The 26004-nt window shown below is 36.1% G+C and overlaps 2 protein-coding genes across 2 annotated transcripts in view; both read right to left on the reverse strand.

The window, feature by feature from the left end:
• Positions 1–208: 208 nt before the first annotated feature.
• The window catches only part of mRpL43 (mitochondrial ribosomal protein L43), a 30542-nt gene continuing 4746 nt past the window's right edge, over positions 209–26004 (reverse strand). The window contains exons 2-5 of the mRNA XM_089088069.1: positions 17112–17218; positions 13563–13649; positions 4668–4783; positions 209–362 (exon numbers count right to left, since the gene is read on the reverse strand). Of these exons, the coding sequence (XP_088944195.1) occupies positions 252–362; positions 4668–4783; positions 13563–13649; positions 17112–17218 (421 nt within the window). The 3' untranslated portion in view covers positions 209–251. The remainder of the gene's footprint in view (positions 363–4667; positions 4784–13562; positions 13650–17111; positions 17219–26004) is intronic.
• On the reverse strand, positions 17564–25158 carry LOC148952752 (uncharacterized). Its single transcript, XM_089088530.1, has 3 exons — positions 24828–25158; positions 19641–21158; positions 17564–17658 (listed from the first exon to the last, which is right to left on the reverse strand). Exons 1-3 carry the CDS (start codon positions 25156–25158, stop codon positions 17564–17566), a joined length of 1944 nt encoding a protein of 647 aa, XP_088944656.1.

The raw sequence follows: 26004 nt of genomic DNA on the forward strand, positions 1-26004 counted from the left end.
CCCCCTCCCCTAGGATTTTGAATAAATTACGCCATTGGTATACGGTTGTGTAAATTTCCACTTAACCAACTCAAAGAATTTAATTTCGCTATTGGTCTTCTTGATACTTAAATTTTTTTCGTTATTAATTCATTTTTTATTTAATCCGCATGTTTAAAATTTTTTTATCTATCAATCAATCTCAACTTATAATCAAAACAAAAAGAAAAAAACTAAAGAAATTTATTTTGCTGAGCACAAAGATGAATAATTTAATGACTAGTTTCACTTGGATTTGAATCAATTTGCTTGGCATATTCTTGCATCTCCAAAATGATTTCTGTTGCAGTGGGAGATAAATTGTGAGCCCGACCAAGTTCTTCCTAAAAGTAAATATTTTCAACAATTGTGGTACTTCTTAATGTACAACAAGTTCAGTTATAAAACAAATATATATATATATATATATATATATATATATATATATATATATATATATATATATATATATATATATATATTATGGGGTACCAAATGGTACCCTAATGGGTACCGTAACTTTAATGGGGAACCAACGCTTTTGAAAGTAACTTTTTTTTTTAACTAAGCTGTTTTGATGGAAGTAAAGAATGAAATTGAAATTGAAAAACGAACAGGACTTATTGCTTTAAAGTCAACACAACATATATGTATGAAACTAGCTCAAAGAAACTGACTCGTGATATTTCCCTATGTTATTAGAATTCTGAAAAATTCAGGGGAGCAAGTGCGATTCTCTTGCCCCCAAATGCCAAATGTGTATTTGACGTAAAACCCAGTGACCAATTCATGGACGAGTTGACGGGGTGAAGGAAGTAATATAAACCCCTGATTGCGAAAAATGTGCTAGGTCACTCATTCTGACATACCTAGGATGTGCCAGTGCCCCAATAGTGCAGGAGAAAAATAAGAAAAAATAAGGAAAAAAATACGACACACCAGCGCTTCAATTTAATTTCTAGAATTACCAATAATAAATATTCTCTTAATTAACTTTTACTGAATGGACTTAATTGTACTGGTACTTGGATCAGGACACAAGTTATGTAGCTCTCCCTGGCGACAGTTGAATTCCACAGGTTACGGTCTTGGGTTAATGGGGTGATAATTTCGAGCCATGAAGGGTCCCATCTGCGACCATGTCTCCGGAATTCGCCAATCGAGTCGAGGTCAGATTTGACGGTGTTGAGCCAAGTTTTGGCTTGTCCTCCATGTTGCTTCCTGCAATCAGCTGCTTGTCTGCATCGTAGGCTTTGATTTGTAAAAGTCTCGGCCGGTCTTCGGCACACATGGCTAAACCAGGACAGGCGGCGGCGTCGAATGATAGATGTGATGTCGTACTTCTGGGCACATAGTTGGCGGATGATCGTATTTGGGATTCGGTCGCTGAGTCGTAACCCCAATATGCTCCTCAGGCATCTGTGTTCAAAAGTGTTGAGGGTGTGTGCCTCGGTGACTTTTAAGGGCCACGTCTCACAGCCGTACAGAAAGACCGATGGGACAAAGGCATCGAAAATACGTATTTTTGTTTTCGATGGATTTCCTTCCTTTTCCATAGCGGTTTCCAAAGCTGTGCAAAGACAGCGGAAGCTGGTGCAATGCGGCATTGGATTTCTTCGCTACATCCGCCGTTGATGTCAATGTATGATCCGAGATACTTGAACTTATTGACAACTTCGATCTGCCTTTGGTTCAGGGTTATAGGGGTAGAGTTTATATCAGGGGCATCAGACATAGCTTTAGTCTTGTCAATATTAATCTTGAGCCCCACTGGGGCAGCAACTTCGGAGACTTTCAGAAGCATTTTCTGGGCTTCGCCAACGGATTTGCCAAGAAGAGCAACATCATCGGCATGATCCAGGTCGGTGGTACTGAAATCAGGGCTAACCTTGACTCCTTCGAAGTTTAGCATTGGTTTTTTCATTACCCAGTCGACGACAAAATCGAATAGTTCGGGAGAGAGTACACACCCTTGCCTCACACCGAAGTTGATGTCGAATAGCGGAGAAAGTTCTCCGTTGACCTTGATGCAGGCTCGTCTGTGTTGATAGTAAGCCTGAATGAGCCGTATGATCTTAGGTGGGACACAGTCCTCTTCCATTGCCATCCAAATTCTTCCCCAGATGACTGAATCGAAGGCCGTAATGAAGTCAAAGAAGACAGCGACAGTGATTAGTTGATGCTTGACTCTTATGTTCAAAAATCTGTTTCAAGGTGAAGAGCTGGTCAATACAGCCCATGCCGGCTCGGAAATCAGATTGGTTGGGGCGGGTTCTTTCGTTGTGGGCTTTGCAGAATCGGTTAAGAAGAATCATTGCAAAGATCTGTGACGTAATGCTCATTAGTGAGATCCCTCTGCAATTTTTGCATTCTGTGTAGTCGTCTTTCTGGATGACATGCAATATTATTGAACTTTACCATTCCTAGCAAAACCGTCCCCGAAACCAGATTGATCAGAAGAGCTTCTTTAGTTTCTCAGCGAGAATAAGAGCAGCTTTGTAGACTTCTTTTAGGATAGAACCTGTGCTTTGCGCCTTGTGATTCCTCAGCTTCTTGATCTCTTGTATTGAGGGGGGAGGGGTTAACATTTACGTTACTGTACGGGCCTTGTTGACTCAATGGTACTGAGTTAAGGTTAGGGTTGCTTGGCTGAAGTGCAGTGGCGCTATTATTAGGAGGCGTTTGAGTGGAAGAGATGTTGTAACGGGAGTTCAGCAGCTTTTGGAAGTGGTATTGCCATCTAGCTATTATGTCATATTTTCTTGACAGTAGCGTTCTATCTTCGCCTCTAACTCCAGTTGAGATCTTTTTACTTTTCCCATTTGCTTCTTTTAGTAGTTGGTAAAGCTTTCTGGTATCTGAATGAGAAGCAGCTTTTCCATATCTGCTGCCACGTGATCCCAGTAGCATTGTCTGTCGCGGTGACAGACAGAGTAGCGTTGACTCTGTCAGCTTTGAATTTGATTGAAAACGCTTTCTCGCTAGGTAGTTTTTTTTTCAAACCCCCTTTTTTCACTTACTGGGGGACTGGGAAAGGAAATATTCAAAGGGAGACTCTTAAGCATCCGTTTAAAGATTTTCAAACATGGAGATTTCAATGGTACAATATTTATGCTTCCAAACCTCTCCGCTCAATCCGTTCCAAATGCGTCCAATGACTCAGAGTAACAGATGCCACTTTACGATGGCGTTGCCAAGACGAATTTATAGTAAGCCCATAAATGTAAGCATTAGCCTTCAAATAAGCTTTTTTAACAGCTCCTTACGACATTTCAGTGCCCCACTAGTACTGGGGAAAAAGAGGAAAAAGAGCTATCAGTGTTTCAAGCTCTTTTCCGAAATTCTCGAAAAAAAATATTTGTAATTAGTTTTTACTATTAAAATAAACATAAATAACAACTGTTATTCCCGAATAAAATTTTAAAAGATTTTTTTTTTCGAAATCTGTTTTTTAGTTTTTATTTATTAGAAAAAAAAATGGTCGGAGATTATACAAGAGGCAGGATTGTAAACTAACGACGAAAGGCTTTAAACCATGGAATCGTACACTTGTTAATACTTTACTGTCTTTCAAACCCAAAAATATCATTGAAAAGGGGCTATATAGCTTTTTGCAATATCATTATCAAGAAAAAATTAATAAAAAGCGCGTAAATATGACGAAAAGGTTTCAAATTAGTCATCAAACAGCTCTCTGCAATCTTTCAGTTTCCTGCTAGCCTGCTAGTGTGGGAAAACAAAAAAAAGAAATGGAAGATGGTGCATTTTTCATTTCGATCGACCGCAACCTCTGAGAGGTTTCAATATTTCCTTTGAAATTCCCCAAAGTTTGTTTCCGCAATAAGCTTTTGCATTTAAAATAAACCTTTACAATAGTCACCATTTTTGAATCACCTTAAAGTGGAATATTTTCTCAGTAGACAGTTATTTTCTAAAACAAGTTTAAATTTTAAGCTACAAAGGCCTTTGGTTCAGTCCTTACTAGGTTGCAGCTATTGGTGTAACCTTGTTTTTAAACATTAACCCTGTTTATGGTTATGAAACTGTTTTTCCAACTCGAACTTGACCCACCAAACCCACTTACATGTATCTTCAAGAACATGAAATATATTTCCAGTTGCAGCAAAAAGCTGTTATTTATTTGACACCGTGAAACGTCTAGTGGTTGATTTTCACAGGATAATTTTTATCCATAACTTATTGCTAAGAAATTTATTTAGTTATCATGTTATTACACTTTTCAGGTTGAATATATTTCTTTATTATGACTTTTTCCTTTTATTATTTACAGCGTAGTGATTAATGTTTTGGATTTGGTTCATTTTATTTTTGAGTAGGTTAAGAAAGCACATGCTTCCAATATTTTTTCTTATCGTGCTAGAAAAACAAATTGTGCCACATAATTTCAATTACAAAAAAAGCTCACATTTTGGTCAAATTCTGGAAAAATATGGCCCTCATCTGAAAAAAATATCGTTTTCCACTAATTACTATTGGAATTTTTTGAATATTCAACAATCCTAGCGGGGTAAAGGAGAAGATGTGAGGCATCAACCCGTTACCATCCTCTATTTTACCCCTTGTACAGAGGAAAGACTATCTCAAAAACTCAAGACAAGACCATATTTCACCCAAAAATACTTCCTTACGCTTGGAATTTTGGCAAGATTCATCTCAGGAGCCTCATGAGTAAATGGTGTCCATGGACCTTGAATTGAAGGATTGTCTGTCCTCTGTGGCTTGATGAACCTCATTGGTGGCATTCCTTGAAAATTAAAGAATAGAAAAATAAACAGCCAACACAACACCTATAGAAAACAGCCGGAGGATCACGATGATATCCATAAATGATAATAATCTGTATATTTTAAATCCTTAAGCACCTTTAAAAATCTATCCTAATTCCAAGCCCTATTACAAAACCGATGGTAAAAAAAAAGAAAAAATGTCACAGTCCATTATCTTTAGTTTTTTGATGGAAAGAGGTGGGGGGGGGGGGTACCAAACCAATTTCAGAGAGGCACCCCTTCTCCCCACCCAGGGCCCAGGGATAACATAGTGGAATTTTTCTTTCCAAACCTTTAGCAAAGAGTATGATTAAAATTTGGTGAGCTTCGATCCAAATATACATTAACGTATGAATTCTTTGCTTTTATTTGTTATTATTGAATAAATTTCAGGATTTTTTCATTTTTTGCAAGCATTTTCACATTTTCATCTTCAACAGCCTATCTCAGGATAAACCGTTTCGTTTATATTTGATGATTTACTATATTTCTCTCTCCATCGCCAAGAGCAGGATAGCACTATTGTTGCTATGGCGGCTAATATCGGTACAACTTGGTATATAGAGAAAATTAAATATCGATATCAATATCAACACAAATTAGTATATAAATTCTTGGTGGCAAACTAGTATATGGATTATTGGTGGATAAAGAAAATTTCCGAAATGGAGACTTCTTTGTCAAAGCCAGGCCCAGATGAATACCATAAGGAGTCACAGACCAACATAAAGGTGACAGAGGTTTAAACTTAAACAGCCAAGAAAACTAATTAATTCAGATGAAACCCTAATTCCCCAGTAAAAAATCGACAAAAACAAAAAAAGCACATTTTTTGAGTTTCTCAAAAACACTGACTCAAAAAGCCTGAATGAAATGCAGCTTAGTACTAGAAACATGCCTCTATCATGAAGCTTACTCCCCCCATCATTTACATGCAAATTACAAGTTTACCCCTCATGCACATTAACTCCCGCCTTGTGAAAATTAAGTTCCTGCAATTCCTTTTCCCTAGAGTTTCTTTCAAGGGTTGCGTCTATTTGGAAATTTCAGAGAGAACACGTTCCTATCTCGTAGTGCTAAAATGAAAATCAAATATGTCAGCACCATTCCGGAAATAATTACGCGTTAAAGATTCCTGTTCTGCAGTGTCAACTTAACATATGTAGGTATAGATTTACTGCCCACCATAAATGCAGAAATACAGCACTGATGGAGGAGTCAAAAGAATATAAATTATAAAAAAAGAAACAAATACAACCAAAACAAAAAAAAGAAGAAAAAAAGAAAACATACAATCAGCAAAGAGCAATTTACTGGTGCGACTGCTTATGAGATATCTTATTATTATTTTCTTGCACCACAAATTCCAGCATAAAGTTTATAAAGTAATAAATAAATTAATAATCTTTTAGCACTAACACCTTAATGTATAACTCATATACAACAATATCTTGATTTATAGAAATTCAATAGCTTATTTTTTTTAGGGGTACAATTCTGTGAAGTACAATTATAAAGTAATACAGTTAATGCCTCAACTTACGATTCATTTGTAATAATTCATAACAGCCGAATACTTTGTACTTTATAATAAATTTGCATTTATACCTTTATATATTTTCAGGGGAAAAGTTTCATAACCTATAATAAAACAGTACACTACTGTGGTTCAAGTCAGAAAACCATGGCCCATAGGAGTCGAAAATCTTAAACAGCAAATGTTGAAAGAAGCTGTCTTTAGCATGGCCACCTAGTATTCACATGAAAACTGACCAAGGAAGTCAAAAACACCAACCCTTTTTTTAAATCACAAATTCAATTCCTGTATTTAAGAAGCATTTAGTTCCTTCAGATGATACACCTAATCGAGCATATAGACAAGGTTCAGCCCCCAAGTCCCCCTCCAAAGTGAGAGTTTTATCAATTTCCTAAATGTTTCTATCTTTTTTGTATAATTTACTTGTTAAGATAAGAAAAAAATTGAAAAGAAGAAATACGAGAATTTTTACGGCCTGTGAAAATGCAATGCAAATATTTCGGCGGAGACCTCGACTCGGCCGACCTCAAGTGCAAAAATAATAAAAGTACCTTAAAAAAAACAAATACTAAAATAAATAAAAAACTAACTGCAAAAAAAAAAAAAAAACAAACAACTAAAATACAAGTAAGATCCTCTCCAAGGAACACTGAAAGGGTAACTTGCCTATTTAGAGGTTTTGGCACTGTTTGACATTATTCAGACTTCTTGTGTAAACATTTTTCAAGAATGGACTGACAAACATGTCCAGTCTTTCTTGTGTCTAGCACAGTATAAATATATAAACAGTAGCGAAAATTCCTGTACTTCCGTTAAAGATTTTTGGGACACATCAGTTGCACACCTTTCTTCATTACTCCGCCTTCCTTAATATTTATTCTGTGGTAGGAAACGAAGCTATTGATGTAGCGCAAAGGGAAACTTCCCTATCTGCGCGCTATGGTGGGTCTCATTTCTGAAGCAAATTTTTGCTACTGTTTGTATATTTATACTGTGGTGTTTAGGTTGGGGTGATGAATTCAGGTTTCATTTGAATTAAACAAGTTTTAGTTGGTTTATTTTTTTTTTAATACTTAAATTATAATATTTTTTGTAATAATATATTAGTTTTTATTATAAAAATAATTTTATTAAGTTTTAATATTTTTTTAAGTGTCACAGAAATTGTTCCATAAGAGTTCAAGTGATTAAACTCAGAATCATGATTATTAAACGAGATTGGATGCGATTATTTAGATTGTAAGTGAAAATGGCTGATTTTGGAATTTGGGCGAAAGATAAACATTTTTATAATCCAGTGTTGAATTTCATACAGAAAAATCTAGAGTAAGGGATTTCCCGCGATTTGATTAAAGAACATGCTTTGGATTTTTTTTCGGCTACTGATGTATTGGATGCGAGAAAGCTTTTCCCCCAGAAAGTGCTTCCGAGGGAAGTTCCGCCTAGGCGAGTTGGCTTCAATGTCCAACCAAATGGTATTGCCGATATTATTGCAGCGTTTGAAAGATGCGACTCTGAAGATACAGATGTGCTGGATTTTGTGATAAGGAACGCGAGTGAAATCCCGATTATTCCTGCTTCGGCATATTCCATGCTTAGTAGTAAGGTAAGCGCCTGTTTTAATTAATTACGCACTTTGTCAGAAAAGCTTCAAACCCAGCTGCCTTTCCCCTCCACTGCTGCCCCTTCAGTTAAAGATAAACCTACGTATGCAGTAACTGTGAAAAACGTTCCTACCAATTTAAGTGATCCTGGTTTGCGAAAAAATAAATTGGATACGCTTGAAGGTCGTGAAGGGATTCTTAGTCTAAAACCTGACGTTCAGAATAAAAAATGGATCGTAGTTATTCGAGATAGGCATTCAGCTGTATGCCTTGCCGCCTCGGCCTCTAAGAGCCTACCTAATGTGTTCAAACCAAGGTCCTTGACAACAAAACACTCGGTATTGCTTGGGATATCCCTGAAAACGTAACAGAATCATCTCTAATGGAAAGTATACAGGGATTAGCTCGTGCCATAAAAATAGGACACTCAAAAATGCAATTAACCATGATCTCCGACTTGGGTATGAGCTTTTTCGTGTTGAAGTCTATCAAGAATTACCACGTCGCTGTTTCCGGTGCCAAGGGGTAGATCACCCTGTTGCTAGATGACCACGCTCTCCTGATTTACCAAAATGCTCTCGCTGTCCTAGGGCTCACGAAAACACGGCAGAGAACCCTTGCTCAGCTGCTCCTAAGTGCGCCAATTGCGGAGGAAATCATGTTTCTTTTAGTTTAAAATGCTCGGTATTGAGAAATGCGCTTGCCAAGACATTATGATGACTTCTCCTTCAGCCTTAAGTTTTAGTTCTCTGAACTTTATTGGTACTAAAGATAAGGATCTGCTAATTGACGAGCTGCTAAATTTTGATGTTGTATTCTTACAGGAGCATCTACTTTCTAAAGCTAATACGACCAGTTTAAGACGGTCTGTGGAATATACATCCGGAAGTTAAAAGAGTAAAGAACCGCGCAAAGTTTTGGTTGCAACTGCGGAACGCTTGCGATCGACCTTCTTCCGGTGCTGTGTTTACAGTCAAGCAAAAAACGAAGAAAGAATACAAATCCTGTTTACGTAATGCAAGGCTCAACACGTGGGACGCTCCAAATAGTAAAATGACCTGGAATAAAGTTATCAATAGCAGTAAGTGGACTCCCCTAGCTCAGTCAAAGTTAAACCTTTTAAATTTTGTGCACCATTATATTGACATATTTTCCGTATTCAACCAGTATGTTCAGAAACATTTTTCTAATCTACTTAGTTTGGTCCTGTCAGTGTCTCTTGTCATCACTGAGTTCTTGCGATAAGGATGAGTGATTTATATCGGGCGCTGAAGAAAGTTAAAAGATCAGATTCTCCTGATTGTGATGCCCTATGTTTTAGGAATTTTTGCTTATGATTGCCCATTATTGTTGGAACACCTGCAGTTATTATTTCAGATTTGTATAGCTCAATCTCTGGCTCCTGATAGTTTTCTTTCCAGTAGTGTCACGCCTATACTTAAACGAGGTAAAGATCCAGAATCATGCTCGAATTACAGACCGATTACTGTATCTTGCTTTATGAGTAAGATTTTTGAGTACATTCTTTTGCCTGAAATAATTTCTAAGTGCGATTTTTCGTCTTTTCAATTAGGATTTAGAAGAGGGGTTGGCTGCCCCCCCAAGCACATGATGTGCTCAGCCGGTTGTTAAAGGAAGCATTTGCTCAAAAGCGGTCATTGTATTGCTGCAAACTTGACATTTCCGGGGCCTTTGACAATGTTGTTCACGCCCAGGCCTTGTTTTACCTTGCCTGTTCCGGAGTTAATTATTCAGTAATTTCTATATTGCGATATTGGTATGATAATTCTTATGTGCGTATTAAGTGGATGTCACATATTTCTGATTCAGTAGCTGTTGGGAAAAGGCGGTAGAAAGGGCGGTGTTTTATCTCCTTATATATTTAAATGTGTCCTCGCTACTTGTTTAAAACATCTATCTCCTACTGTTTTTTTTCGTGATATCGGTTTAAGTTATATTGCATATGCCGACGATGTCCTTTTAGTTAGTTTTTCTCGTCGAGGGTTGGCTCAGAATTTCCGAAAGTTATCTTTTCTACTTAGTGATATTGCCCTATCTGTTAATATGGAAAAGCGTGAATTTATGTGCTTTAATAGTTGAACCTCTGTATCTCCACTAAAACTTGGTTCGATTTCATTACCTTGTTTGGATAATATTAAGTGGCTTGGTATATCGTTTTGCCCGTCTATTTCTGAAACTTGCTCCGAGTTGGTTACTAATGCATTAAAAAATATTCGTGTGTCGTATGGTAAGATATCTCCAAATAGAGGGCGTTATAACCGTAAGGGTCTAGCTCGGCTTTATAATAGTTTTTGCTCTCCAGGAGTAAATTTCCTATCTGGATTCCACCACCTGCTGAGAAAAAAAGATTTATGGAGATTTAGAAGTGGTTACTTTAGATACTGTAAATATCTGATGTATTTACTCAGCCGTTTCAGAAATAGAAATATTGTATCCCGTTATGGTGTCATTGATACTTGCGCGCAGCTGGTAAGTCTGGCTTCTAATGTGATCAAGAATACTTGAAATGTTGTTTCTGTCACCGACCCCTAGGTTGCTTTTTTCATCATAATATCGGTTAAATTATATTTTGTTGTTTTTGTTTTTTTTTCGTATTGATGTTGTTATTTTTTTTTCTTTTGTATTAACTCCGCAGTGTCATTCTAGTGTTCATTTTTTTATTTATTAACAAGTGGGTCACAAAAAAACAACAACATACAAATCTCCATATAATGCTAACAAAACAAAACTACATATAACACCAACAATATCAAAATAGGTCCCGACGCATATTAGCGTGTTTGGGATGACCCAAAAAAAGGAACACTTCAACTACTTATACAGTAATACACTTCCTCGGGGAAATAGGACTCTCTGACTCCCCCTCCCCTCCCCCACCATGAATAAAAAATTAATCCACATTCTAAGGATAATATTTTTTTTTTTTTTTACAGGGAACTTAAAGGAATCCCACATTCATAATCTATGATTCATCAAGCTTCCTTTCATATACCGACAATTACCTCAATCAACACACAAGAAAATTTTTATCTTTTAACATTCACAAGCATATACTCACTCCCAGATCAATCACATAATCCGTGTCGACAATACTGGTTAAAACAAATACATCGCAAAGAAGCACGAAATTCCTCAAGAGCCTTCTTACCTTTTACATCCACCGGAAGCCTGTTCCATACTTCAGGACCAATATACCTAATAGAAAATTTAGATCTGGTAGTAACCGGAACCGGCGTTCTAACTAATTCAACATTTCTAGTTTCATAGCTATGTTCCCTTTCATTAAAAAGTTCCGAAAAACATGCAGGTAACAAATTAGAAAAAAATTTATACATAAACAAATTTACATAAAATTTAACCAAACCAAAGAATGGTAAAATTTTTAATTGGTGATACGTCGATCTTACAGAATTCTGGGACAAGTCATTGGTCAAAACTCTTACAGCTTTATTTTGTAACACACGGAGCGGATACAAATGGCTAGTGAACGTCGACGACCAAACTGTAACACAGTACAGCAAATATGGATGAATAAGAGAAAAATATAACATTCTAATAACCTTTTTGGGAAAACAAATTTCAGTTTCCGCAGAGTTCCAACATTTTTCGCTAATTTAGTACCTGTGAATGCAACATGACCTTTGAAACTTGAGCATTCATCTATCATCACAGCAAGAGACCTAGCAATAATTGTCGGTTTTATACTTCATTTTCTAACTTAATTTTTCCAATCCATGGATAGTAATTTGCAATTCTGCCATATAACAAGAACTTTGTTTTCTTCTGATTAACATGCAGTTTGTTCACTCGCATCCACCTCTCGATTATCACCATTCCCTGTTTCATGCCATTTTTCAAATTCGCTTCTGTTTTTGCAGCCATTGTAAATTGAATATCATCAGCAAAACTTGGAAGTATTGCTCGCACCGGGCCATCAGTGTACCCTGGAGTTGACAGTTGTTTGAGGCATCCATTTAGATCATTAATGTACACAAGAAACAATAGGGGACACAAACACAGACCCCTGTGGAACACCGCACTTTACTACCATCTCTTCTGACAGGACGGTACCCAGCCGTACTCTTTGCGTTCTTCCTTCAAGAAATGAAGCAATCAATTTCAGACTTTTAAAACGAATTCCACTATTTTCAAGCTTAGCCAATAAAATCTTATGATCAACACAGTCAAAAGCCTTCATAATATCTAGAAAAATTTAACCCACCTTTAAACATGAATCTAGGCAATCGTTAACAAATGTTGTCAAAAATAATAAAGCATGCTCTGTAGATATATTTTTTTCTAAAGCCAAATTGACTAGAGTGAAAAAAATTTTTTTTCAAAATAATCCATCAGTCGTCTATAAATCAATTTCTCAAAAATACGAGAAATCACTGGAAATAGAGGTATCGAACGGTAGTTGTTCGTATCTTCCTTATCACCTCCTTTATACAGAGGAATAACCAAAGCACTTTTCAAGCAATTAGGGTACACTTCAAATTCAAAACATTGATTAAAAAGGTACAACAGATGACTACATATAATTGGGTAAATTTTTAGAACAATTTGAAAGGTTATAAAGTCCATTCCAGCTGCCTATTTTTTCATACTTTTTAAGATATCCTCAAGTTCACGCGATCTCATTGGTTGAAGATAAATGGTTGTATCACTTGCTTCAGGAAGAAAATTCTGGTATGTACCATCACCATTTATACATTCCACAGATGTCGATATTTTTAGCCCTACTACTGAAAAGCGGGTACACAAGTTATTGGCTACACCACTATCCGACTCCCACGGCAAATTACTAGGAGTTATTGGTTCACTATTTGGGCTTATTTCCGACTTAATCAGTTGCCAAATTTTAGCCGGGGTTTCCTTCATAATCTTTAAATTTCTGTGCATAGTAATTCATTTTTGCTTTTCTTAAAAGACTTTTTAACTTTCTATTAGATTCTTTATATTGTTCTTTATCAGATGCTGAACCTGCTGATTTGTGGGTTATAAATAAATTATTATTATTATAGAGAACTTTCTTGAATAATAAATACCTGGAGTCCCAAGTCTTGCTAATTGTCTATACTGCTTACATCATGTCTCTGTCCATTATAACCATTTTCAACCCCACTTCCACCGTTTGCCTTTACAGGCTCAAATAGAAGAAGCATTCATACCATATGAGATAAAAAAATTTCTTTGAAAAGGGATAGTATAAAAGAGAGTATAAATGAGAGAGGGAGAGTATACAAGAGGGAAGGAGGTTATACAAGAGGAAAGGAGAGTATACAAGAGGGAGCGAGAGTATACAAGAGAGAAGGAGTGTATACAAGAGGAAAGGAGAGTAAACAAGAGAAGGAGTGTATACAAGAGGAAAGGAGATTATACAAGAGGGAGCGAGAGTATACAAGAGAGAAGGAGGGTATACAAGAGGAAAGGAAAGTATACAAGAGGGAGGGAGAGTATACAAGGGAGAGAGAGGGAGGAGAGTATACGAGAGGGAGGATCCTAAAACTCAAATTTAAAACTTTTATCCACAGAGATTGTGACGGGACCCTTTTCATGCTTTACCAAATGAGTGGAGGTAAAAGGAAAACTTACCTTCCCTCATTCTCAAATATTCTGACCATCTATAAACATCCTCTTTTGAAAAATCATCCAACGAAATCAGCTCTCTATGACCATTTACTAAATAGAAAATTGAAATATAATATATTATCATATGGATATAAATTACTTGTTTATAATATGCCAACAGGAAATTATACGACCCTTTTCAGGGGGATTGAAGGGAATACTGATTTCAGGAAGAGAGGTGAGTACTGACTGCTTGCAGGAACACCATGCATAGATGCCTGATACCAAGAAAAACTACCAAAAGTGAGTGCCATGTTAACAAATTAAGAATCAAAATTCAAAATAGCTCACAATTAAAACGATTCAAACTTGAGGAAGAAGTTTATCAACAGAAAAATTAAACTATTAAGAATTTCATACATAAGCAACATTAAAACATTAATCAAAACAGATTAAAACAAAATCCCAAAATTTAATAATTTACAATTCTGAAACAGAAATTAAAATGGAATAGCAATTAAAATAAAGTTATAACACCAAAAAAAATGTCCTTAAAAGAGAAGGTGATGATTATTATAATCCCATCTCTTATAAACAGAAACTAATCTTCCTCTTCATATTATTTGAGCATCAGATGGCTCTTCTAATCTCCTAGCCAAAAAGTAAATAAAGATAATCCAAGCTTTATTCTACTCTGATCTAATTAATGTCTATTGTATGTCTGGAACCAGAGAGTTCTGTGTGTCTTCTAAAAGTTTTCAAAACTTTAATTTGTCCTTTTCATCAGTGCTAATAGGCCCGTTCTTTTGCACAAAGATCTTACACCTAAGATCTCACATCTTTCTGCAAAGATTTCTGTTCTTTTAACTCATCTTTGTTCTAAGATCTTACAGCTCACTGATGTTAGCAAAAAGTGTGAAGGACACCATCTTTCTGCCATATAGAGCGATGATGAGAACTTTGATGATATACTCATCATGGTTCTTAGACCGCTGATCAGAACAGAATGATGAAAGACGTTTGCAAAAGAACGCTAAAAGATCTTAGGGCTAAGATTTCACTTTCAGGCGTTCTTTGTCAAAAGATATAAGATCTTAGCACAATGATGAGTAAAAAAACAGCCCTAATGTGTCAGCAAAAATGAAACTAAATAAATAGATGGCACTGCACGTCATGTAACTAAGTTTTATTCTAAGTCTATTCTACGTCTGGAAGCCGGTTTTTCTCTGTCTCCAAAAAGTCTTCGAATTTTAATAAAACTAGGATATTAGATTATAGTAGAAGTGTCTCATCAATCTTATTGCCGAACAAGAATTACATCTTATTGCCCAACAGATAGGCTAATTATAGAACTGAAATTGAATTTTCAAGCCGAATTCTTATGTCAATAATTTTCAACAATGATCATATGACAAAATGATATACTTTATATGAAAAATTTAACGTCATAAGATAATGTAACTGTTATTAATGAGCTACCATTTCACTTATTGGCGTGTCCTATCATCAGTTATCAGTAAATTACAATGAGTTATTGGTAGTTATTAGTGGTTGCTGCCATAGCTGGGAGGTATTGTATTAAGAACACCTGCTTTCAGGAATTTAGTAGTAGTAGTAGAATATTTTTATTTACAACACATACATAAATAAATGTCGCAAACCAGCGCACATGCCTGGTGGCATACTTTATCGCTGAAAATATTGCCAACGAAAATACACAGCCATTTTTAACTAAATTTTACAACAGCGAAAAAGAAAACCCTAATGAAAAAAATGCTTAGCAAGTCATAAGATATTTCTTCATCAGTCTTAGAAAATGTCACCAATTTACAAATTTACAAATTAGATGGCAATTGCGTTTGATATAAGTTGTAAATTTTCAAGCTTCTTGGCATACTAACTTTACAGCAGTATATATTTATTGAATCTATAAACTAGTATTTAGAGAATTAGATACCTTAAAAATTATTTTGCGAGCCTCCACGTCTCAAAGACAGCTGATCGTCTCAAAGACAAAGGGTCTGTTAGCGAATTCTATCTGGGGACTAGTTATCATTGAAAGCAGTTGAAAATTTTTGATTTGACCATAAAATTTAACTGAAAACATATTGAAACTGTGTCAGCAAGGTTTTCAACAAAAGTAAGAAGCACTGCAGGGAATTCTCGAAGCTGCAAAACTGATCAAATGACATTTCTTTTGGCTGATCTTTATAGTTTGCCTAGCCATTATCCTAAAACATTTTTAGGGACTGCCCTTTCCTGAACTTAAAAAAAAAATCTGCTCTGTTTAATAAAAAAGAATCCCACTTTCTTATGATGCAAGTTTTATTAAAAAAAAAATTTCAAATGATACAAGTTTGATCAAAACTGAGTATCTCTATCTCCGGAACAAAACGAGAGAAGCTAAATGTTTTTTCTAAGACTTCTGAGAAAGTATGTGCTGGTTTTTATTTTTCTGCCATTTGTTTGGATCCATTATCCAAGCACTACAAGTTACTGCAAGATCACACAATCAAATCTTAAGAGTTTGGCCATATACACTAAAAATGCTCATAACAGACAAGAATTATAGGGTGATCCTTTAAGGTATTCAACCCCCTTAGTACAAGTCAAACAGTCTTAATTGATTTAAAGTGAAAGCCATGTTGTTTGGTATCAGCAACTGTTTTATTATCTTATCTCTTTTATTCATATGCTTTGTTTCTAAAAAATATATTTTTATCTTGTTCCATTAAAAGAACACTAAAACTAATTTTTGAACAGTGTCAGCTCTAGAGAGTAGAGCTTGATATCAGGCAAGCCCAAATCTATAGACGAAACATTAAACTCAACTAACAATACCACCCTTCACATCATATAGCACCAAATAAGACAAAAAACGAATAACTGCAAGTGAATTTATTTTTAAAGAATTTGCAGGGCAATCCTTTATGAAAAATACCTAAATAACAGTTATTGAATGTATTGAGTTTTGACAAATATTCAGTTTAAATAATAAGATAAAATAATGCTTATTCCTAACTGATGATCAAAAGCAACAATAAGGTGGATGACGAATTTTAACGTCAAGTCAGAAGACAAATAGCAGCGAAAACAAATTTAAATACATAATATATATACAAAAAAAGATACACAAGTAGCAAAAGATGAGATAGAAAAGGAATACAAGAAAAAAAAACAATTAAAATGGGAAGCATAGATGAACAGGAGCAAGATCTTATTTGTTGTTTATTGGTTGTTATTAGGTTGTTATTAGGTTGTTAGTGGTGTTATTAGGTTGTTATTAGTGTGAACTCAAAAACCCATGGCCCGAACCAGAGAAGAAAGAAAATTCTCTGGAAGCTTTCTATAAGGGCATGTGAAAATCGGTACCTTTTGACAGGGCCTTAGCAGTAAAAGCTGCATTGTTCAAGTCAGGGATGTTAATTAAGCAAGGCTTAGCAAAACACAAGGAGATGAAGTATCATCTCTCTCTCTCTCTCTGAAGGCCTATCCAGAATAGCATTATACATAGTTACCCACATCGGAAGATATACAATTAGTGAATTTAATTGGAAGTGAAATTAAACTTACAATACTCAGCAATGACACGAGGGCTGCGATGTCTCCTTGGCTTTAAGTATACGACAACACCTGGGTTGTTTTTTGCATAGTCAAGTAGGTCACTCTGAATAAAATCCCTAAAAAAGTAAAAGTAGGAAGATTCTAACAATTCATTAAAAAGGAGGTGTCTTTAGCAGAATTCATAATAAAAAAAAAGGAAGAATATTTTTGGGGGGAGCTAGAAGTATTTTCAAATACTAAGCAAATAACATATACAACCATTTCCACTGTGCTTTCTAGAAGGAAATTTCGAAGCCTTAAAGTTTATGCTCCTCTGAAACACACAGTTTTGTAACAGGCTTAAAGCCACGAATTGCACCTAGCTTCCCTTATTTTTTTTTTAATTTATTTTCAATTAAAAATGGGAAAGAAAATTTAACAAACATGTAATTTAGCAGATGGATAAAACTGAATCTCAGCTGTCAAAGTTTAGGAAAATTGTTGTCCAAAGTTGACATTAAAACCATAGGGTGGTAGAAAAATAACACATTGAAAACTTGCATAGTGAACATAAACCCTAAAAAAAAAAAAATAATTATTGCCCTTGTGAGTATCTAGCTCAAGTTTTAACAGCATATACTCCTACTACAACTAATGTTTCATTGCAGCTCCAAGTCATCTGAGGCCAACACAGCTGCACAAGCTCCTCCACCACCTAAATCAACTCACAAATTTACTCTTGAACCCCCAGCCATCAACTTCAAGTTTTCTTCTTTTTTATAACCTCTTTTAACCCCATTTGAGGATTTCCTACTTTCCATTTGACCCTGGATGAATTGCCAAAAAACACTCATTTTCTTGGCAACTTTATCATTCTTCGTTTGTGAAACATGAACCAACTATCTAAACATTTCTTTCATTACAGACCTAGAAAGTAGCACATAATCAAACTTTTAGCATAATTCAATGTTTAATATTTGGTAACTCAAACAAGTACTTGAAACTTTCCTGGGAAAATTGGAATCAATTGCCTTTTTTGCAAGATGCAAAGTGAGAAAATTATTAAGCTAAGTCAACAAAACTTTCATAAAGGGATTTACAGCTCCAACTTAAGTAGTAAGGTCATTTTAAGCTCTAAGACTGGCATGTCAATATTTTCAGAGCTTTAGTTCAACTCTAATGTTGCCAATAAAGTAGTCTTGATGAACATTTTTGGTACTCTTCTATTAAACGGACTCTTTTATATAGTGCTAGTTTGGTTAATGCTAATGAACTAAAATAAAATAGGATGAATATATAATAGTTTAGAAACAAATTTAGGCTATATATTTGCACATTAGGGGGTGGGCAAAACATACCATATATTAAATACCTAACCTAACCTAGGTGCCTTCCCCCCTAAACCTCAAAAAAACAAAAGTTTAAATACAATTCTTGCCTTTGTTTATATCTCAGAAGGTAGTGTAAACCTGTTTTCATCACGCGTCTCAGTCTATTTCGTGACTGGTATGCATTGCCGTATATAAAAGAGTCCGTTTAATAGAGAGTGCCCTATTATATATTCATCCTATTTTATTTCATTAGCATTAACCAAACTAGCACTAGATAAAAGAGTCCGTTTAATAGAAGAGTACCCCTTTTTTTGCTCAACAAGGATTTTGTTAACTTTTTCAATTGCTTGAGAGATTCATTGACTAAAAACTTGATTACTTTTTTTTCCTTTGAAAAATTTGCATGAGTAAAATTGAAAACTGCATGCAGTTAAAGTATACCTAAGGCAGGTTTTTTTCTACCATCAAAAGTTTTAGGTAGTCTGTTCCAAGCATCAAAATGATTTTTGGTATAATTGTAATCTTCTTCACCATTCAATACATTATATTCCAGATTTTCACACTTTGAGCTAACAAGCAAACACATAAATCTGAATACTATCATTGTAGTTGGTAATTGTTAAGTTTAACTGCTTTCTTTAATATATTTATATAACAAGCTAACAACTTCCTCTTATTATTAACCTACTCTACCAAACGTTGCTGTAAAGCTACTTTGAATCCTCTCTTTGTTAATTGGCTAAATTGGTGTCAAAATTCACTTTTTTATTCATGTCTTGCATTTAACTAATTGGTGCAAGCAATTTCTGCTGCTTTTGTTAAAAAATTTGGGGGATTGCTGGAGAAAATGGATAGAGAATACAACAAAGTTTCAAATAATTTAACGAATCATAAATGAAATTGAGGCACCTACAAAAGAACATTTAGTGAAGTCCTGATAAGAATCAAAATCAGAATCATTTATTAACATAAAAGCTTTCATAGTCAGGGTTTAAATCCCAACTAAATCGCGCTATTATTTACAAAGTGAACAAAGACACACAAAAATTATTACCCATATTGTAGACAGAAACATAAAAAGGCACAAACGAATGGCTGAAGCAATTAGTGCGACACTTGGGCTGGGCTAGCTTTGTTGCTTTTGATCTTATAGTTAGTTTTTTTGTGAGCATTGGGGGTAATATATTTCTATGTTTATCACTTGTCAGAAGAAACTGGTCAAATTTACAGATAAGTTGAAAACGGCGATCGTGGAGTGACGGCAAATTTAGTTGAGACAGTGCTGATTCGTAATCGGTGTACTGATCAGACAGTATGGCCTTCACCGCTCTTTTCTGGACTGATTCGAGTACTTCGCTCATATAGGCAGTGTTCTGAACTTGTGGACCCCATACAGGGCACGCATACTCTAATATCGGGTGAATATATGTCAGGTAGGCTGTTTTCAATTGCGGCACTGAAAAACCAAATCTTTGCATCAGTAAAAGGGTACGCATGGCACAGTTCGCCTTTTTCACTACCTCTTGGACGTGGAAGCTAAACGAACAGTCAACGCTGAACGTAACACCGAGAATAACTGCCGATGATACGCTTTGGTATGGTGGAGGGGGGCACTGAAAATCCCTTTTGAGAGGGTTAAATCGAAGAATTTTGGTTTTCGTTTCGTTGATTTGGAGGCTGTTTTCAGAACACTGGTCTCTAAAGTTGTCGATAAATGATTCACTGAACTGGGGAACGGTTTGAGACTTCTCAATGAGGTATTTTAAGAGGGTGGAAAGGTCATCTACGAATTTGAACCGTTCGTCAAAATCGGCAAGGACGAAGTTGATTACTGCCAAGAACAACAAGGCAGCAAGTCTAGTGCCTTGTGGGGCACCACACGTAAGCTCAGACCATTCCAAATCAGTATCACCCGGGTAGAGACCATATACACTCTGTAGTCGGTTGCATAAGAAATCTATTATTAATAAGAGAATATGTCTGCAAGATCCCATAACCTTCAGATTGTTCACTGCAGTATAATGGCGTATCAAGTCAAAGGCTTTTCTATAGTCGGCTAGGAGGAGATCTATAGTTGTGCCTCCTTGGTCAAGCCAATCAACAATAAGGTGATGCAGACGCACAAGATAAACAGTTGTACTACTACCTTTCAAGCACCCGTATTGGTATGGATCAAGAGAGCCCTGGACTTGTGACATAAGTTCACGATATATAAATGATTCCGCTACCTTAGAGAGGTTCGAAACTATCGAAATTGGGCGGAGTTGGTCGCAAGATTTCGGGTTTTTCACTTTTGGAATGACACGCACATAAGCTCTCTTCCAAACACTGGGGAACACTTGTTCGCGAAAACACTGGTTAATAATAGAGCTGAGTGGCTTTGCGAGAAAGATGGAGAATTCGCGTAACAACTTGACAGGGAGTTCACCAGGGTAAGACGCACAGTTTATTTTCAGTTTCTGAAGTTTCTTAAAGACGGCATATTCAAATACTTCACATATCTCATCAGTCCTGGTGTCAGCAATGATACTCTCAATTTCTGAGTTTGTGAGTGATGGGTATGTGGTGCATATGCCGGAGAAAAAATTGTTCACTTCAGTAGCTGATGTCAGTGTGCCGTCATCTTTGAGTAGTCTCAGGTCATTTGGCATTGATTTCCCTGCAAGGGTTTTGAACGAGTAGTGCCATTTGTGAGGGTCAGTGTGCAGTAATGCAGTTATTTTCTCTTTTACATACTGTCTTTGGGCTAGAAAGGTTTGGTTGCCTTAACAACTTTTTCGACAAAGACTACTACTACTACTAATAACAACTCACCACAGCACCGAGCCGCCTGACGCAAACACAGCTACGCACGCTCCTCCTCCACCCCAATCTATTCAAAACCTCCCTTTTTACACCCGCCCACGAAGCTCCCATTTACTTTAAATCTTTCTCTATGACGTCCTCCCACCCCAGACGAGGACGACCTGCTTTTCGTTTAGCCCTAGACGGTTGGAAGAAAACAACAAAATTCGGCAATCGATCATCTTTAACCCGCAAAACGTTCCCTAGCCACCTCGACCTTTCTTTCATTATAGCCCTAGAGAGCGGTATCGAACCACATTTTTCGTATAGCCTATTATTTGAAATACTGTCAGTCAGCCGGGTACCCATAACCATCCTTAAGCAATTTCTCTGGAAAACATCTAGCAAATCTTCATCCGCTTTTTGGAGCGTCCATGCTTCAGAGCCATATTTGACCACTGTCATCACAGTAGCTTCTAATAGTCTAATCTTGGTTTTCAGACTTATCTTCCTGTTTTTCCAAACTTTTTTTAACTGTAAAAATACACCCTGAGCTTTGGCTATTCTACTTTTTACATCTTCACTGCTCCCACCATCTTTACTAGTAATACTACCAAGGTAAGTGAAGCTGCCCATCTGATCAATCTCTTCATCACCCAACGCCACCTTTTCATCTTCACTTATTCCTAGCCTTAGTGACTTAGCCTTTTTAACATTAATTTTCAAACCTATTCTAGCACCCTGAACTCGCAAAACCTCATTCATTTTGCTCACACTTTCATCTAGGACGCTTACTCATAATCTATAAAACTGAGGACCAAAGGTGTTTGAAAACTCAGGCACTTCTCAATTATTAGCCTAAGAGTGAAAATTTGATCAATACATCCTCTATCTTTTCTAAAACCGTACTGTTATTCTCTTAAAACTTTGTCTACGGCATCTCTCAGTCTAAAAAGTATCATACTACTAAGTGATTTACTACCTACAGAGACCAGACTAATGCCTCGATAATTACCACACTCACTTTTATCACCTTTCTAATAAAGTGGCTTAATTAAGGTTTTCCTAAAATCATTAGGTACCGGTACTTCCCCTTTTTCAAAAATCATATTCATAATATTCAGTAGCTTATTTCTAACCTCAGTCACCATATTTAAGAAACTCATTACCACCCTATCAGCACCTGGAGTCTTACTATTTTTTAATCCTTTTAGTACTGTTGCTAATTCCTCCTCACAAAAATCTTCCTTCACATCCAAGGTATCACAAACTTTTTTATTTTCCTCTATATCTTTTCCTGCAACTCTATCTTGGTTCAGCAAATTCTCAAAATGTTTGGCCCATCTCTCTTTAGTTTTTTCCTTATCGCTAATTGCGGCCCTATTCCTATCTTTAACCAGGCCAAGTCCGGATTGACTACTCCCTCTCAATTTGTTAACATGCCAGTACAATATTCTACTATTATGTCGTCTAGCTGCAACTTCCAGATCCTTGGAAGTTTTATCTATGGCCTTCACTTCACACCTCCTTAGTTCCTATTTTAATGCTTTCTCCACTTTTTGTAGATTCCTTTTGTTTTCATATGATCTACCACTCAGATAATTCTTGCACAAGTCCTTTTTCCTTTCTATTAAACATAAAGCTTTTTCACTAATATTCTTAGCCGCAGTTCTAGCTTCCTTCCCTAAGACACCTTCAGCAACTTGACAAATTATTTTTCCAAAATTATTCCAACCATCATCCACATTATTAAATTTTAAACTCTGAAGTTTAGTATTCAACTGTTCCTGGAAAGTTTCTCTCAAATTCTCATCCTGGAGTCTACCAACATCATAACTTCCCGGGAGGTAGTTAGCCTTCCCAATATTCCAGGTTTAAATTAACCCTTGACACTACTAGATGGTGATCTTTACTTTTAACATCAATAACAGCACTCAGATATACCCTAGTATCTTGTATTGATCCTGCCAGTCTTTGGTTTACAATAATATAATCAATAAGGTTTGCTGTCTTACCATCACGTGAATATCATGTTAACGTATGGGTCATTTTATGATCAAATACTGTATTTGTGACTAGATTGTTGTGCCTATAGAACTGCAAAAGTCTGTAACCCTTACTGTTTTCATTTCCTACACCAAATTTATCTAGGCTAGGATACCATCTATCTCTATTTCTACCGACTTGGGCGTTAAAATCTCCTAGTAATAGCATCATATTTCTACCTCGGATCCTGTCTATTTGCTCCTGTAACTGTAAGTCAAAATTCATATGAGTCACTAGTATCTCTGTCAGTCGGTTCTACAGGGGGCATATACTACTTTAACTGATACCCTGAACTTTTTAGTCATAAAATGAGCAATTAGTATCCTATTATTAATACCTTCCCAGCCTAAACAAGACTTAGCAGCTTCCTCATTTATCATGAGCCCTACTCCCTGTGTATGTACTGCATCCTTCCTGCCTGAGTAAACAAATTCTATATCACATAATTTCATGCTTCCTATCCCTGACAAATGAGTTTCTGAAACTCCCAATAAGTCCAATTTGAATTGTCTGAATTCGTCAGTCAAAATGTCGATACAATAGTCATTTTTTAATGTCGTAAAATTCCAAGTTCCAATTTTCATGTTCTTTAGATCATTGAAATTATTTTCGCCTCGGGAAAAGCAATGATCCCGGATACCAGTGCAGGACGGGGATCACATATCTTCTCAAGTCTACACCGAAGTGCTTAAGTCGGCTTAGAACCGGACAGCAAGAAGTCCCTGGGACCTCCATGAATGGAGGCTTTGTGCAATCCTGGGCCCATCTTGGTCATAACATGGTTTTCTGCTCTTGGTGGTGCTCTTCTATCAACAAAAGTCGACAAAGACATTAAACTTAACTACAGACTGAAAATCAGTAAATTACAAAACCTTCTTTTTTTCTGTTCTGCTTCACAGATTGGCATGGATATATTTTCTGTCTTTATTAACCCATGTCACCTAACACGAGCATGCATGTAACCAATGATATGCAACTTATTTCTAGTTTTATTTCATAAATAGAAATGCACCAGGTTTTGGTTTAATTTTATTTACTGTCATAGTAGGCTATTAATTAAGTTGATAGTACTTGGTATGCCTAAAAATGTTGTCTAGGTACCAAGACAGATATCTGCCATTTAAAACTTACATAGGTAATATGGAGCATAAGGTAGTATGTAATGCTGGTATGCTCTCTAGTCTGAAATTTATCTTACCATATCATGGGTTGTGTTAACAACCTAGGCTTAGTTTATATGATTGTCTCTTTAAATTTTATAATTTGCATTAAATACTGGTTCCAAAATATCTTAGTTTCATATTGCCCCAAACTTTCTTATTATGGTTATCAACTGTTTTACTTTGCCTAGTTTATCCGAGTTTACCATTGATGTTTTATTGTGACATTTTGATTTTTTGACCTGATATGTTAAATTGCATCATGTCTTCTTCCCATTTTTTTTTCTAGTAATTTTTATCACACCCAATGCATCTTTTGACTTCCCTTGCTGCCAGGCAGGTAATGTTATTTAATTTTTACTGTTTTGTGCAATCTAATCATTTAGATACCAACTAGCTTACATTACTAACTTAACTTAAATTACACTTGCCACCAATAAGGACAAGCCCTGTGAATGCCAGTGACTGGTGATGATAACTCAACTCGTTAGGTGCATCCCATATTGTGAGCCAAGGTTTCTTGCACCAGTTTTTGTTAACTGCAGACGTGAAGGCTTCAACATTGGGCAAAATAATAGCATTCTGTCTAAGGGAGTTCCATAGACTGACTACACAGTTAGAATAGAATTTGTTTTGCAGCCTGGTGTTAGCACATTTTTGATAAAGCTTCAAGGGGTGGCCTCTAGTACTTGGTGAACTGACTATCTGGAACAGAGTGGGTATCACACTCTGGTCATATACTAACTTGTATGTCATTATTACATGTCCTTACCTATGTCTATATGTTAGTGATGGTAGTTTGAATTTATGTAATTGGGTAGGAAATGTAAGATGATGTTGAAATCCCTTTATGCATTTAGTTGCATGTTACTGCACCAATTCTAGAGTTGATATATCACCCTTATTAACTGGAGTAACAACACACATCCCAAATTCTGATTTTGGTCTGACTAGGCACTTTAAGAGCTTGGTGATCACACCTGGAGATCTGCTGCAGAATGTTCTTTTTACGAAACCAAGAGTTTGATTGGCACTGGCAACTACAGGCTGTGCATGAAAATTAAACTTGAGGTTATCATCAACCAAGACTCCAAGATTGTTTTCACCATGACTACATATGAGTGGCTGTTTAGAACCATTGCTGGATTCCATAGAATACTGGTACAGACAGTTATTTGCTCCAAAATTAAGCATTCTGCATTTCTGGATATTAAATTCAAGCTGCCAGGATTTTGGGCACTTTGACAATGTATCAAGATCAGCCTGGATGGCTTAGGCACTTTGAGGGTTATGGACTGGACCAATTATTTTGGAATCATGTGTATACAAGAAAATTTTATTCTCTATGATTGAAGGTGCACTGTTGATGAAAATATTAAATAAAGTTGGGCTCAAAACCATTCCTTGATGTACTCCACCTTTTTGAATATGCTGATTCCAAGAAGAAGATTGATTGGTTGTCTCCAAATACCCTTACCACCTGCTTTCTATTGGTAAAAAAGTTGGTAGAGTGAGAGGTATGTAAGTAAACTAAGTTACAAATAATAGTAAAACTGAATAGCTTTATAGCCTACTTCTTTTGAAATGTAAGCCTTGAGAAGT

This window comes from Artemia sp. Qi Xiang Cuo, chromosome 4 (genome assembly GCF_049724085.1).
Source record: "Artemia sp. Qi Xiang Cuo chromosome 4, ASM4972408v1, whole genome shotgun sequence".
Classification (NCBI taxonomy): Eukaryota; Metazoa; Arthropoda; class Branchiopoda; order Anostraca; family Artemiidae; genus Artemia; species Artemia sp. Qi Xiang Cuo.